Source organism: Fragaria vesca, linkage group LG6, assembly GCF_000184155.1.
Source record: "Fragaria vesca subsp. vesca linkage group LG6, FraVesHawaii_1.0, whole genome shotgun sequence".
Classification (NCBI taxonomy): Eukaryota; Viridiplantae; Streptophyta; class Magnoliopsida; order Rosales; family Rosaceae; genus Fragaria; species Fragaria vesca.
The window spans coordinates 31,376,371-31,392,718 of record NC_020496.1 but is presented as its reverse complement, the minus strand read 5'-3'; the positions used below and the strand labels follow the sequence as shown (position 1 = coordinate 31,392,718).

Sequence of the window (16,348 nt, the reverse complement as noted above, 5' to 3'; positions counted from 1 at the left end):
ATTCGTCCCCATCCCCACCCATTAAGGATGAAAATATTATTATATATAATTATATAATTTATTATTATATATATTTATATATAATTTATAAATAAATATTTATGTAAAAAAATTTGTAATTCTCTTAATAAACATTTAATGGACCTTCCTTTTTATTATATATTTTTATTCTCTTAATGAAATTTACCGGTATTGTTATGTTTTAACCAAGACTTGTATTTATTTTTATTGGATTGAAGTATGAAACTTATTTATTTTGGTATTTGATTTTAATTTCATACTTTTATATAATTGTATTTCGTATTTAAAAAAAAAAATTTAATTTAATACATAATTGTTAACGGGTACGGGTACGGGTATGGAAACGTAATCCCCAAAGGGTACGGGTACGGGGAATCTCCATTATCTAATTACGGGTACGGGGACGGGTACGGGGATGAAAAATGTAAAAAGGTATGGGTACGGTATTTTGATCCCCGTACCCTACCCTACCCATTGCCATCCCTACGTAGCTAGGCATGTGTTTCAAAGCCTTATTAAAAAAAAATAGAATGTAATATATTTAAAAATAGAGGGCAACAATCACCATATTTCACACCATCACTTGAATAAGGGCAACTCGACAACGAGCGAGTGATATGGAATCGACCTTTGTGTCTTTGAAGAGGAGAGTAATACGTAGGCCTTTCAGAAGCAAGAAAAAAGTTCTCAAGCTGACCGATAAGGTTAGTCCATCTCCGCCACGCATTACTCTATATATAATTGATAGGATGAGGTTTACCCTAACAACATGGGCAATAGAGGAGTTGCTTAGTCCGTTTATATGATCTTACCTATACTTATGATTGATAGCCAAGGAGGTGGTTGGAAATTGCCGGAGGTGACCGAGGTTTGTCGGAGGCGGCTGGAGATGCAGGAGTCGTCGACGAAGGCGGTGGCCATAGGGAGGGTGTGAAAGCTTGCTAAGAAGAAAAATAGGGCAAGGGATTTTTTATATGTAGTGGTGTTATCAGCTCAAGAGTGTGTTGATAATTAACTTGTTATAGTAGAAACACTAAAATAGGGAAGATAGAAAGTAGATCGGAGAACTGTTTCTTTATATATTCATTGATATGAGCCTCTTTATACAGAGGATTACAAAGTACATTGTCAGCATGTTTGGTACCTCGGATTAGAGGGGAGCGGACGGGACTAGGTCTTAGGGCAACTCCAACAAGGGTTCTAAAACCCAGTTTCAGTCATATATCCATACATTTCATCTCCAACGGGCCAAAAACCTGGGTTTTGGTTTTGGAAAAATAGGACCTGGTCCTATTCTCAGTCTCAAATCTGAGACAATTCCAGGACCAAGACTCGGGTCCACTTGCGTTTGGGCTGGGCCAGAGAAGAAGAAGAAGAGGCGCTCTCGGCATAAAGTTGGCACGACACGTGCTCTCCCGCTTCCGCACGAAACGAAGACGCGCGCAACGCGCTCTCCAGCTCCAGTCGCGCTGCTGTCTACAGAGCCTGGGCCCCATGCACGTGAGACGGTCTCCCAGTTGACCGTTGAGCGCTTCAACGGGTATGAAATGGACGGCCAGGATTGATAGCATAATTTGAAATGGACGGTTAGTCCAGTAGAGAGGTCCAATAGTCAGAAAAAATTCACACCAGATTTTTACCTCTAAAACTCGTTTTTACCTCAGAAAAAAAAATCAGAAATAATGTAAAAAAATGTATAGATCCGTTGGCAACTTTTTTTTGAAGAATTCTATAAATACCAACCCATTCCTTCACAAATTCCTCACACCAAAATCCTTTTCTCCTTCCAAACTTTTCATTTATTCACTACATCTTGTTCTTCAATTTTTTTTTTTTTTCAAGAGAAAAAATGGGTAAGAGAAAGGATTCATGGAGACACAATGAAGAAGTTATTCTTGGCCAAGCTTGGATCACCATCATCACCGACGGTGCCACGGGAACAAATCAATCGGCGGATACAATGTGAGAGCGTATATCGGCCGAGTACAATGCACAAAAACCGGCGACTTGCGTAGAGAGATCATCGGATAGTTGTAAGGCTCGTTGGAAGGTATTTAGTCCGCTATGTACAAAGTGGCGTGAATCTCTTACCCAAGCCGAAGTGGACTACCGAAGTGGCGAAAATAAAGAAGACGATGTAAGTATATTATTCATATGTTAACAAAATGTTTTATTTATTCTTTGTCATTTAATTTATAAAAAATTATGGTGTAGCTAGGTTGCTAAATGTGTAACAATGAGCATATGAGCATTTGGTAAGACACTATATTTTATTGTAAGTAATATATAAATTACTTAATTTGTGCGTAGCTCATGAGTACTAATAAATATTACTTCATCTTTTATGACAAAATAATGTAGCTCATGAGAGCTAGGTCAATTTTCTACGACAAAATTGGCACGGATTTTATCTATGATCATTGTTGGCGATACTTGAAAAATACTATCAAGTTTGGGGAAATGCCTTCCACCGAAGCCATGAACTCGCGTATTCCGACTCCTATCAACTTGGAAGAAGATGAAGCACATGCCAATGAAGCGGAGCCAACTACAACAAGACAAGTACGACCTCAAGGACAAAAAGCTCAAAAGCTAGCAAAGAAGAAAGGCAAGCAACAAGATACGGATGGCTTACGCATTCAAATGCAAAAGGCTCAAGAACAAAGTGAGCGTGAATATCTACAAATGCAACAACAATTTGAGCAAGTTAAACAACTTGAGCAACGCGCTTCGGATGATCGTATTATGATGGTTGATCTATCAACGTTTGATACTCCAAGAACGAGGGGTTATTGAGAAAGAAGACAACAAGAGATAATTAATAGGGAGGAAGCAACCTCAAGGTCTCCGGTGAACCCTCAAGATGAAGCCCCCACCGAGTATCAAACACCAACCGAAGAAGACAACCGTAACTTGGCCAATTATGTTCCTGTTCATGAAACACAATGGATCAACTAGAATCATCAATTAGGAAGTATCCATTTAATTTACCTAAATAAATGTTGTTGTTTGTTTCTAGTTGTAATGTTTTTTTTAAGTAATGAATAAAAAGTTATAATTTTTTATGGCGCATAATAACCATTCATAAAAAGCAATCACTCGCATAAAAACCTTTAATTTTTATTGAATAGCAAAAGCAAATACACACCACACCACACAACACAAGAATATAAAAGCAAAAACACACCACACAAACAAAGGCCATGACACGTGTCAAACAAATATAACCCGTAATCTAGATAGTCAATTAGTGTTTGACACGTGGAGACGATAATCACATCCAAACTCAGTTGTTTGTCGTATACACCGACACAACACAAGATAATATCTGTCAATAGTTTGATTCTTTGTCATATATGCCGACATAAAACGACAAAAAATTAGTATGTATTAATTATTTTTTTAATTATCAAAATTATATTTAATTATAAGAATAATTTAAAATTTTGTGATAAAAATAAAAATTTTGAACTTTTATTAACTTAATAAGGTTATTAACATATTATTTAATATAATATTCATAAATATACTACCTATAACTTATTTTAATCAACAAAAATGAATATAGGACCTCATATAGGACTCATTGTTGGAGATGAGAAAATGAGTCCTAAATGAATAGTGCAACAAAGAGGTCCTATAATGGATATAGGACTCTAAATCCAAGACCATGGTTGGAGTTGCCCTTATAACAAAACCAAACCCACGTTTGGCGACGACACAGCTATAGTTGTGGTTTTAGCTGATCGTCTAATGAATCAAATGGATTTAACTTTCAACCAATGGAATTCTTGTAATTCTCTCATTCTCGATCGAGGACAGTGGCTATATCCAAATCGGGAGGAATTGGTTCCTCACACCGATGTCAACACAATCCATATTTTTCCAAGTTATTTGATATCTGATACCAAAACAACCTGTTAATTACCATAGTGAACTTACGTGAGAGTTTGTGTGCCTAGAAGCTTAAAGTGCATTTGGGCACTTACCTATTCGATTATGGGTGCTCACATGTGGGTTTATCACCCCCTATTTTCTTTGGTGCTGGCTCTTGGTTATGGTTTTGGTTTTGGTTTTGGTTCTTGGTTCTCCTTTGTCAGTCACTTCTCTTTAATGGTTTGGGTTTCAATGGTGGATTGTACGGTACTGTTTTGAGAGTGGGCTTCCATATGATTTGTGTACTGGGATTCGATTGACATCAGGATTCCGGGCTTCAACGATCCGGTTTAGTACTCTTCATTACTTCATAGCTGCTGGCGGCGATGGCAACAATAATGTTAGCAAGCATGGGTGGAGAGTGTTGTAGATTTGTTAGTGTTGTTACTTTTATTGTATTCGGTTATAGGGTCTTCGACTCATATATTAGCGGGCTATAGGTCTCCTTTCACTCTTTCTAGTTAGAACAACTTAGAGACACATGCTCTTTTTGTTATTATTTGAGAGTGGGCTTCCATATGATTCGTGTACTGGGATTCGATTGGCATTAGGATTCCGGGCTTCAACGATCCGGTTTAGTACTCTTCATTACTTCACAGCTGTTGGCGGCGATGGCGACAATAATGTTAGCAAGCATGGGTGGAGAGTGTTGTAGATTTGTTAGTGCTGTTACTTTACTGTATTCGGTTGTAGGGTCTTCGACTCATATATTAGCGGTTTATAGGTCTCCTTTCGCTCTTTCTAGTTTGAACAACTTAGAGACACATGCTCTTTTTGTTATTATTTTTCCAGTCTTGCATTTGCAAGCTTTGTAATTGAGTTTGTCTCTTGATTAATTAATTATTCGTTTTTACTTAAAAAAAAAAAAATTCAAGGACAGTGAACTTTAAAGTACTAATAAATCAAAACTAAAAACCAAATATTGTTCATTGGTGCATCTTGAAATGCCGTCACAGTTAACAATTTAGATTAGTTTTTCAACTTTTTTGCCTCATTAGCTTCAATTGCAGTTGGCTTACCTTACCACATGTAATAGATAAGTTCCATGGATTGTAAATGCAGAACTTGTATATTAAGCACCAAATGAATGAAGGAATATTGATCTAGGGAACAACATGATAACTTCAGGGTGCTTCTAAATATACCCAATAAATTTCTAAGTAGACCCAGCAAACTATTTACACCTAACAAAATTATATAATCTCTAAGTACGCCCAACGACTTTCCAATAATACCTTTTTTTAGAAATTGATCCAGGAACAACATGATAACTTCAGACCAAAAAGAAAAAAAAAGGAACATGATAACATTGACCAAGCTACTTGCTAATTATGGGTCTGAAGGCCCAAACAAGCCAAGAGGTCCAGGCCTAGTAACCCATATGACCAACTCCAGCCCCAAAAAGGATACCTCTCTAGAACAAGAGGGGGTTTGCAGAGATCGATGCAAAAAGATTCAATTTGGAACGACCGATGCCTCGTTGGAACGTTTGATCGGACGGCGGAAGGTACCTCATTGCTCCTCCCCTCTAAAACCCAATCGGCTTTTCTCGTACCCAGGTATCGTTTGTTTATGTTTCAATTCAATTCCTGCATATACAAGATTGGATCTTTTTTCTTTTTTTCCATTACTGGAATATTAAATTTACATACCCAAAATTAAACTACACGCATTATTTACTTCACCCAAAATTAAGAATCATCCCAATCTGTTTTAGTAGACTGAAGACATAGTTTGGATTCCATTTGGGTTGTAATAACTATAATGAGTTGCTGTTTCATACTTTTACAGGGTGTTGGTATGAAAATCAGTAAAACAGAAGTGAACTTGAGGAGGCTGCTTGCAGCTGCTCCTCAGCAACAAAACCAGGCAAAGCTTTCACATTATGTTGCTACTTTACGAGAACAGGTAGAACAGCTAGCTGAAGAGAGAACGCCGGAAGGATTACCGAGAGTTTCCAAGGCTGTTTTGAGTGACTACTCTGAGAAGATCGAAGCCGTTGCTTCGAAATTAACTTCTGCATTGCCTGATTTGCGAGAACCGCAGGAGTCACTCGGAAGAATTTCGGTTAAAGCAGAGTCTTCTGAGACAGGAGATAGTCGGAGCCCTCCCGGTCTTAGAAGGAGATTTGTCCCCAGCTCGAATGTACAAGATGGAACTCGTGAGACGCTCAGTGCAGATTCTTTGTTGCCTGTCAAACTTGACGCTGCAGCGCAAGCGCATATTGAGAAGCATAGAAGACTTGAAGAGGATTTGACTGATGAAATGGTTGTGTTGGCAAGGCAACTCAAAGAGACTAGTCTTGTGATGAGCCACTCCTTGAAGAACGCTGAAAAACTACTTGACTCTACTGAGGAGGCTGTTGAAAAGAGCTTGGCAAGCACTGGTCATGTCACTGCACGCGCATCTGATATATACTCAAAGACCTCCAAGACTTCATGTGTCACATGGCTTTTGATGTTTCTAATGACAGGTATATTCATCATGGTGGCACTTTTAATTCGTGTAACTTGAGAGTTGAGAGTGTGTGTCTTAGGTAGGAAGACGAAGACTGATACACATTTCTTTGCTCAGTTCCAATGTATAACGACATCTTATGCAAAAGAAATTAAAATTACAGATGATTGTGATTCTAACTACAGTATTAGCTCTATTTTCTTTAAACTTTGGGACTATGTGTTAATGTTCTGTGTGCAATATGAAATACTCAATAGAGTACCAACATTTAGAAACCTCAAGCAACTGACTTTTTTTTTTTTTGGAGGAGAGTCAAGCAACTAACTTGAATGTCTCCTTTGGCAATTCAAACTTTTTAACAATGCTTGCCTTCTTTCAGAAGAACTTGACCTCATTTGCATTCTGAATCTTATAACTGCCACCCGTTTTAGAAGAACTTGAACTCATGGTTAGTTAGTAGTTACAGACCTTGTTGATGTTATACATCTGCCGATAATAACATAACTCGATGAAATTGAATGTTTTTCTTCACACTTTTTTAGGCTTAATAAAAGTAATTGAAGAAGTTGGATTGAGGTTTTGATCTTATTGACTGTGCAGCTCTAGATATGTAGTGGGAACATTGGAGGACTAATAGTTATTGTAAATGCAGATTTCACCACTTGGAACAGAAAATGATACCAAAAATGAACTACATCTCCAAAATTAATCTCCAATTACTCTGATACAAAACTTGTTATTCCTACAACTTTCTGCCAACGAAAAACAAAACGGCAGGAAAGCAGGAACAGTGAGTTGGTTTGCATTATATGTATATGGTTAAGCAGTAACACTGCAGGGCTTTTAGCCTTTTATCAAGTGAAGTGGATCAGTTCTTGAGAAAAATACAGAGGTGAAATTTTTAACAAGAGTCGAAAAACCACCAGTAGACTAATCTCCTTGAACACATCCATGCTAATTAAAACTTCACAGCACATCACGACTGTGACGTGGAGTTGAGGGTGAGTGTTTCGCATTTGCAGGACCAAATAGCAACTCCAAGCAGAATTTAGGGCCACATATTGATCTTCCTTTCTTCCCAATTTTATCCAAATCCCGAACTGTGAGCTGTAATTAAGAAACCATAAATCGAGAATCTGTAACTTTTCTATGCACATTTTATGAATCTTCATGTTTCCTGGTGTGTTTAGGAAAGAAGCAATACCTGTAGCAAACTGTTCTTAATGAAAGCAGTGTTGAAGCAAGCGTAGAAGAGACGCCCTCCATTCATTTTTTGATAGAATATGACACGCACATCTCCGGTTACCTATGGAAGCAATGTGATAAACAGACTTAGAAACAGTGTCATCATTGAGACAAATCTACTCGATAACCATTATCGACTTACCTGCACAGGATTATCAAAGTAATATTCAAGACATGCCTTCTGGTATAGTATGGAACTTTCTGTATCCATTTGAACAACAACACGAGGTTCATCTGGATCTGGTTTCTTGTCTTCTCCATCACCTTCGGTGAAAGAGAGATAATAGCGAGGACTGCTTGTTCTCTGATACCCTTTCTTGATTTTTTTGCAAGAACTCCTAGAAACTTCTGAAGATGGACGATATCTCTGGCCCGGAATCTGTTTAACATGGTTTGAAATTTTGTCTTAATTAGAGAGAAGTATAAGAATAATTTTTGACATGGCCACAATTAGATTCCTATGTTAATTAGCTGATCAGTACATAGAAGATAGTAGACCTCTCGCAACTCAGAAACCACAAAGAAGATCTTATCAATGTTAAGTGTGTCATAAAATCGGATTCTTCGCAGTTCTCTGCTACACGGCTGAGGTAACTTGACTTCAGGAGGTCCTTCATCGGCTTCTGAAGGGAAAGAGAGACAACTTTCCCAGTACCCTACGTAACGACGTTGGCTTGGTATCGAGACCTGTTCAAGTACATATAGGCATGGCAATGGGCTTGTTATATCAGAAATAAAGCAATACTGAACCTAAACAACTGATTGTATATGTAAACGTAGAGGCTCTAACTTTATCACTAAATATTAAGTGAATATGAATTGTTTCTCAGCAGAACGAGAATGTGAATTTAATTTGTATTATACCTAATGTTACTTACTCCTTCATTATTGGTGGTCCGTCTATGAGCATAGAGTTGAAGGCCTTCCTCTGCTGACATCCCACAGTAGACTAGATACGCACATACCATTAAGCCTGTTCGACCTTTTCCTGCCTGCAGCCAAGAAGAACACGAACAATGTAAATGCATTATTACTAATTGTTAACAGTTTATCTGACAGAATAATAAGTAATCGATTACCAAACTCGAGCAGTTGTTCGGTACTTAAAAGTGTAAAACGAGGAGTAATGTTGGGTGAACCATATTTTGGTGTACTACCTGCATCCCACCTTATGTCGTGGCAGCTAGGGGAAGCTCATTTTGGACATTTTTTGAAAGAGATTCACGTACTTGGTGATTGATTGTCACACACATTACTAGCCAAATTCTGGAAACTTGACGTTGTAAAAGATTTCACTCATTTCAGGGAAATTTAGGGAACCCTAAAATATTTTACAATATGCTTACCATGCAGTGTATAACAGCAATATTTTCTGGGTCACTGTTGAGCCATGATTGCACACTTTCGCAGAAAAGCTTGACCATTGCAAGAGGTGGAACATGGTTATCATCAAAAGGAAACCTCTCCACACGGCCATAGAAATGAGATGGATCATATTGCTCTTCAATGCAGAGGTTATAGATCTGGAGAACACCCCTCATTCATCAACATCAGACTACAAGAAAAATCATCAAGAGGTCATTAGTGTAATTACGAAGGACCAATACCTTGTAATGTTCTGGATGCCTCATATCAAGCACAGACTTGACCTGCCAAAGAGGATTTCGAAACATTGCACGTATTCGCTCCGAGGGGAACGACATTGCCAAAATGCGGTCCGAAATGTAAGACATGTCAAGATCATAGCCAGCAACAAGCATTCGCCTCCGTTGCTTGGACACCAAGTTTCGGATGTAAAAGCTGTTACTTACGCAATTGATCAGATGGTGTTGTAAAGTTAGGCTTTCAAGCTTTCCTGGCACCGGTAACGGCACGGCTTGTTCCTTTGTTAACTTCGTTCCCATTTTTACTTGCGGATGGTATAATGCTGCCTGATCAAATATCATGAAGAAACTCCTATCATTCAATTAACAACAAAAATAATCCGAGCTGCATGCCACTTAATATGAATAGAGGGATTCTATAAGGATGACGTGTGTAATGTGTTACCTGCAGAGCTGAACATCAATTGAGATTTTGATGATTGGTGAAAGGGATTGGATTTTGGAAGCAAATTCTAGGGCAAAACAGAATGAAACCCCAATTCAAAATGGGGAACCCTAGAATTAGCTGGGAGAAAGAAACAATGTTTGGGGTCAGGGTGGCCAGGAGGTGTAGAAGGTGATGATGACCTCCATTACCGTTAGTTGGGAAAGGAGAGAGGGGTAGTGAAAACCTCATTGCGATTGAAAAACCAGCGCTAATTTTGGGTTTCTAAGCACCCATATTTGGATGAAAATTGTTGTGCCAAGAGAAAAATAATAATAATCAAAGAATTGAGTAATTATTCTATGGTTCCGGAACGCTTATTTACGACCGTTGGGATTGGCGGAACTGAAATTAACTTGAAGAATTTTCCATAATGGAGGAATTATTCTGGTGATAGAACGTGAAATATTCACAAAGTGGTATATTGAACAAGATCTTGGAGTATATTGCATACAAACCCTGCATGCCTTTCTCAATCGATTACGCTTTGATTGATGACATTGTGCTGGTTGGTTTGTTTTTCTTCTTTCTTCTGGGATTAATGCAATCTATCCACGAGAAAAGAAAGATTAAAAATATTTGCTAAAATTGAAACAATCGAGTAGTGACAACGACTATATGACACTGGAGTTTAACTGTATTCTCATGCAGGTCTGAATCATCTGATAGCCGAAGTTACTATGTCGTTTTATTGTTTATTCCACATATGCTACTGCTGTCTGTATCTGTATTTGCCTCCAACAGCAAGAAAACGAAAAAACGATGTAAATTTCTTACATGTTACGAGGCTAAATGACACAACATCGTAGAAACAAAACGAACCTTGTGAAGTCTGAACTGAGCTGGGAAAAGACGCTGGTATATTTACAAGAACCATTTAATAGTAGTGTCGCTAGCTTCGGTTTTACTCCCAAAACCTCAGATATCGAATTGTGGATGCCTACGTAGTTGAACATCATCATGGACATTGTCAGACAGCAGCGACAAACGTGGCCCGTGGATAATTCTTGTACCGATATTGTCTCAACTTAACCACTTTTAAGGTGTTGAGTTTTAATATTTAACCACCTTTAAGGTGTTGAGTTTTAATCACAAAAGACCTCGGTACAATTAAGAATGACCCATCTACTTATGAGTTATATTTTCTTTATCACTTTTCTCATGTGGGATATCTCATCTCCAACACTTCCCCTCACGTGCAACCTAACTTTTAGGTCTACATGTGAGATTGATTAACAAACTGAACTCAGGCCCTATGACAACCGAAAAAACCTCAAACTCCACATGACAATGGAAAAAACCTCAAACTTGAAAAAGAAACTCAAACTCGAAAGAACCAAACCAAGGTCATGACCCTTGAAAGAACCAACCCGGGCTCATGGAAGACGTAACTGGAGAGGGACCCGTTCTAATACCATGTCAGACAGCGATAAGCTAGCGTGGCCCATGAATAATCTTTATACCAATATTGTCCCAACTTAACCACTTTTAAGGCGTTGGGTTTTGATATCGGGATTTACTGTGGGGAAAATGTAGATAAATCAAACTGATAGTAGACGCTCGCCACTCCTTAGAATCCACCAAGGAGATAAGAGCAAAACTCGCCACTCTTAGGAATCCACCTAGAGATAAAAGTTTGATAGAAAATTGGGAAGAACTTCTTCTCCAACTTAGATTATATTTCTGATAAAAACTTGACTGAAATCTGATTACAAATGAAGGAAGGACTTCCTTTTATATGATAAGGAAGGGAAAACGAAAAGACTACTAATTAAGACTTGAAAATAAAGATAATAAATAAAGGTGCCATAACTTCAAGGTGTGGAATCTCAAAGATCAGAATTAATAGCTCCTCGCTACTCATCTACTTCTTCAGTCATTTGCAATGAATTCTCTTTCACGTATAGGTTCCAAATTGCCCGTATCAGGTTTTAATTACAAAATGTCTCGATACAATTAGGAATGACTCATCCACTTATGAGTAAAATGTCTCGGTACAATTAAGAATGACTCATCCACTTATGAGTTATATTTTCTTTGTCACTTTTCTCATGTGAGATCCCTACTCTCCAACAGACAACATATTTCAACATTTGACGACCCTTTTGGAATTATTATTTGAAGTGTGTACATGTTTGTTTACTGATTGAGTATACTTGCACATCGTGTATGTAAGAAGTTTCATCGATCTTGTTCCTTGTAATCGAAAATATGGTCTTTGATAAAATGCTTAAAGGGAAACTAGAGTGTAATCATTAAAAAGCTGCAGGAAACAAATGAATTCTACACCAAATTTTCAAACCTTCTACAACGTGATCTGAAAACGCGGCACAAAAAATTTCACACTCCTAAAAGAGCAAGACTTTATTGAGTAACAATGGAGTGGGAATGTCTAAAATGCGAAACAAGAAGCATCAGTACAATAGTACTTGAGCTTTTATACATTTACTCAAGATGATCATGCGGCTTAAGTGACATGAACAATGCAGCATACTGCAAGAGCCTACGATCAGCGCCTCCATTTTGTTCGGTGGTCACTACAGGAATCACAGGACCTCTAGTCCTCAGCCTGTAGCGGCGCCAAGCGAATTGTATATTTACAGCAGCCCATGTTCTCCAATTGGAAGAGTAGTATCTTGCAGTCCTCTTGAGCCTCTCGTTTGCAAATTTGTACCGGAAGTGGTCTGTAATGTATCTGAGGTCACTTGCATTGAGGCCAAATGCTTCTGTTGATTCAAGGCAAGCAAATGTAGCAGATGAGGCTGGAAGGCGGTCTATGAAGGGCCGTCGTAGGCACCATGAGAGCAGCTCATCGCCTAGAAACCCACCCGGTTCAAGCACATTGGTTCCCACCATGCCTTTGCTTAGGCCTTGGCTTCGCTTTATGCGTCCACGCACAATGAATAGCATCTTTGGCACAGGATCTCCTTCTCTAATTATCTGTTCAATTTATATCACACTGTCATTGAATTTGTTTCTGTAATGTAATCAAAACGGTATTAACTCTTGTGCAGATGAATTTTGGTACCTTCTCGTCTTTAGAGAAGACTAGAGGCCTAACACGGTCGCAAATGTTGTCAAGAATAAGTTCATCCAAGTTGTGGAACAGAGGTACCTACAAAATTCAATAGTACATGTTGTGAAATGTGAATGATCCATATATGCCAATTATGAATATATATCTCATATGCTCTTTGGTATTACCTTCTTTATGAGGTCTATGCATAAGTGGCGTTTAATTTCTCTTCGAAGACCTTCAGGCAAGTCTTTGATCAAATCCATCTCATCTTCTCCCCCCATTGTCACCCATCTATGGCGTTCATAATGTCTAACTCTTCGTCGCAAACCAGATGGCAACTGCCTTCTTCTCATCCACCATTCCATGTCTCTACACCTCAGCTGCATTTTCCTCTTCTTTGCCATTACCGCGTGCAGAAACACCTAAATTCACAAGCAATGATTAGACTCCTCATAGTAAGAGTTAGCGTAGAAAATACTTCGCATCCAAACAAATACTCACTTGAATGTTCCCAATGAGCAAAGTGAAGAGCAATAACCCACTGAGCACAATGCATATACTGAAAATCACTTCTAGCCAGTGACTTGTTGGTTCAAGATCATTGCCAAAGGTGCTGTATTTGTTCCATAAGGGTCTCAGTTAGATTAACTGTGTAAATCGAAGCAAAGTCATGCAGTAACGCAACAATATCGCTTGTTAATTGTTATACAAGATACCTGAGAGTCATTAAGCCCCAAAAGATGGGATACAGGATCTTAATAGCCAGCGAGTTGCTAGATATGACAGGAAGAGCCCACTGATAGATGCCGTAGTTGAATGTTCCATTAACATCCAAGCAGGAAGGCTTTCTCAACCCATTTGTCACGTTGCCACCACATGGAGCTGCTTCCATGGAATCCGGTATCAGAGACTGGTAACAAACTTCCTGTGAGCATGACAAAGAGAGATTGCAATTCCCACCCAATTCACACTGCTGCTTTAGGCAGGACGCCACTCGCTGTATCGCAAGCACATACCAGCATCCCCCAGCAACCTGTAAAAGATGATCACCATTCTAGTCACATAACGCATGACAAAAAAATATTGTATAGGTAGTACTGCTATGAGGTAGAGTAGTAGTTACATGTGAGGCAATGAAGTAGGCGATGAGGTTGAGGCCAAAACCCCACCAAATGGTGCCGAAAATGTATCCTGTAACCTTTGCCATTCTTCTCATCAAGCAGATGCTATGGTAGACTTTTGGGAGGAATTGGAATAAGAATATTACTAGAAGAATTGTCATTATCACTTTAATCTTTTCTTCCCTTATCAATTTTGGAAGAACAAGCCAGAACACAGCCTGCAACAACAGAGAAACAGAGTTCAATTTTTCAGCAAACACCTACACAAAATTAAGTCAATAGCTAACAAGCGCGAAACGACTCGATAATCAGTCTGTAAAATGTAATTAGACGCATAAACATAAGTGTTTCCAAATTCCAAGTCATTGAACCAGAGGCACCACTTTTCACTGTTGAAATATTCCTACAATCATATCAAGAATCAAATTTTACCCAAAGACAAAAACCACTACTCCATCTGGTCCCAAAGTAATTAACAGCTATATATCTTTTACTTCACTTTCTATTCCTCACGTGAAAACTGTTACTATAAATACTCCCTCTAGTTTCTCTGCAAAAATTTTTGTTCTGTTTCTCTTTCGTGTCTAAAACAAAAGAACATTCGTTCAGATATATATATATATATATATATATCATTTCTTGGGCAAAGTAGTAAACTATTCATGTTAAAATAGTACAATTACAGGGAGGGAAAATGAGTGAGCGGTAAATTCAAATTCTCAGATAAATCAAAACGCAGCCGTACTCTGACTGATGGACTCGATTGTAGTATTCTCTGCAGACTCACCTGAGGAACCGGAAGAATAACGAAGGCGTCGAACCAGAAGCCCTTCAAGGACCGAACATAATGCGACGCGATCGCTCGTGCGTCCCACACGAGCTTCCCGCAGCCGACCACCAGCGACTCCCTAGAGACATAAGCCAGCCGGAACTGCAGCCACAGGTGGCAGAGATGCACGGCGTCGACGCACGTGCGGAGCACCGTGACGATCGCCGCGAGGCCGCCGTCCATGTAGAGGCAGGGGGTCCCACCGCGGCCGATGGAGAGGGCGTAGAAGAAGAGGGGGTCGATGGCGAGGGCCATCCCACGCGCGAGGAGGAAGGCGCGGTTCCATCTCTGCACGCGCTTGGTGCGCGGGTCGAGGACCTCGCCGAAGGGCCCCACGGGGAGGCGGTTGCGGCGGAGGCCCTTCTTGAGGTCGCTGCGGGATTGGATAGGGACTAAGGAAGACCCCGCCGAGGCCTCCCATTGAGGCTGGTGGGCGCCGTCGCAGCTGGTCGAGTGGAAGACCGGAACTCCGACCTGAGTGCAAGCGTAGCACTCGACCACCGAGGTGGAGATTGAGATCGGGTTGTCTTCCACAACGTTGTTGCTGTTGTCGCTGTCGCTAGGGCCGGAGCTCTGTTGCCGGTGGAATACCGTCCACCTGTATACACACATGTAACACAGTTATTAGAACAAAAAGTCATGCACGTAAGAAATATCGGTAGTTTCAACATTTAACTAACAGAGGATAGGACGATATTAGCTCAGCTCAGCTGCTCGGTGCTGGTCTGTTCATCAAGTCGCGAATAGACCAGCCCCGAGGAGAGTCTGTGCTTGAATCGTATCAAGAGAGATACAGTAATTAAAAGAGAAGAGGAACCTTGGGAGGGAGAAGTTGGAGGACATGGTGAAGGTGAGAGGTTAACCATATAGAGGAGCTTAGTATAAGAAGAAGGAAGGAGGCTGAGGAAGAAATGGAAGGAGGGAGAGGGAGGAAGACGATAATTATAGTTGGGGTTTGGGGGAGGGGGGTTCAATTTGTCATTAGGGTAATTGGTGAGTGTGTCAGGTAGCACATGAAGAGAGGAAGAGTTTTATTGAACAAATAAGGAAGCAAGTGAACGTGGTGGAGTACTGGTGGTGGTGCTGGGGTGGCTAAGCTGGTCTTTTTCCCCAGCAAATCTGGGGTCCACGACTGAGCTCTCCATGTCACCGCCGATAATCTTTTCCATAGGACCACCCTATGTCATCCTACATTCGATCGATCTTACCAGACTTCACATTCTTACACCGATAACAAAATGTCAGTAAAAAATACAGCACTTTCATGGTTAAATGATGTAGCTGCATGTCTCATAAGTTCTAAACGTACGTGGAGAATAGAATCAATGCTGGAATCTTACGTATTTGTTTTACTGAATCCTAGCTAGCAGGGTGTACGAACCCCCAAATGATTATATAAGGAGGGGGCCGGCCGGCCGGGTTAGAAACCAAAACCTCCGTGACAATATAAAAAAGCTTATCTCAACTGATATTTTGAGATACCCAGACGATAACTCTACGAATGCTCATGAATAAATGAGGGAGCAAGCAAGTATCACCAGATCAGTTCAGCAGATCGAAGTTGAACCATAATTCGTCATTTCATATGCAATTTGATTCTCTTCACGAAAGATATGTAAAGATCGAAAAATA

General features: G+C 39.7%; 3 protein-coding genes across 4 annotated transcripts; 1 reads left to right on the top strand and 2 right to left on the bottom strand.

Moving 5' to 3' along the window:
• Positions 1 to 5,390: 5,390 nt before the first annotated feature.
• LOC101303250 lies at positions 5,391 to 6,471 on the top strand. Of its 2 annotated transcripts, XM_004304213.1 has the most exons (2): positions 5,391 to 5,516; positions 5,749 to 6,471. In XM_004304213.1, the coding sequence occupies exon 2, from the start codon at positions 5,758 to 5,760 to the stop codon at positions 6,469 to 6,471; it is 714 nt and encodes a 237-aa protein (XP_004304261.1). In that variant the 5' UTR covers positions 5,391 to 5,516; positions 5,749 to 5,757. The 2 variants fall into 2 exon arrangements, with proteins under 2 accessions (XP_004304261.1, XP_004304260.1); XM_004304212.1 differs by lacking the exon at positions 5,391 to 5,516 and having other exon boundaries at positions 5,660 to 6,471.
• A 909-nt stretch (positions 6,472 to 7,380) lies between these two features.
• LOC101309574 lies at positions 7,381 to 9,563 on the bottom strand. The gene is made up of 7 exons (XM_004306059.1): positions 9,267 to 9,563; positions 9,006 to 9,182; positions 8,538 to 8,651; positions 8,158 to 8,346; positions 7,802 to 8,038; positions 7,619 to 7,720; positions 7,381 to 7,521 (listed from the first exon to the last, which is right to left on the bottom strand). Exons 1-7 carry the CDS (start codon positions 9,561 to 9,563, stop codon positions 7,381 to 7,383), a joined length of 1,257 nt encoding a protein of 418 aa, XP_004306107.1.
• A 2,411-nt stretch (positions 9,564 to 11,974) lies between these two features.
• Positions 11,975 to 15,559, bottom strand: LOC101309282 (cyclic nucleotide-gated ion channel 2-like). The gene is made up of 8 exons (XM_004306058.1): positions 15,534 to 15,559; positions 14,675 to 15,314; positions 13,890 to 14,105; positions 13,483 to 13,799; positions 13,268 to 13,379; positions 12,952 to 13,188; positions 12,776 to 12,862; positions 11,975 to 12,687 (listed from the first exon to the last, which is right to left on the bottom strand). Exons 1-8 carry the CDS (start codon positions 15,557 to 15,559, stop codon positions 12,193 to 12,195), a joined length of 2,130 nt encoding a protein of 709 aa, XP_004306106.1. The 3' UTR covers positions 11,975 to 12,192.
• Between the last annotated feature and the right edge of the window lie 789 nt (positions 15,560 to 16,348).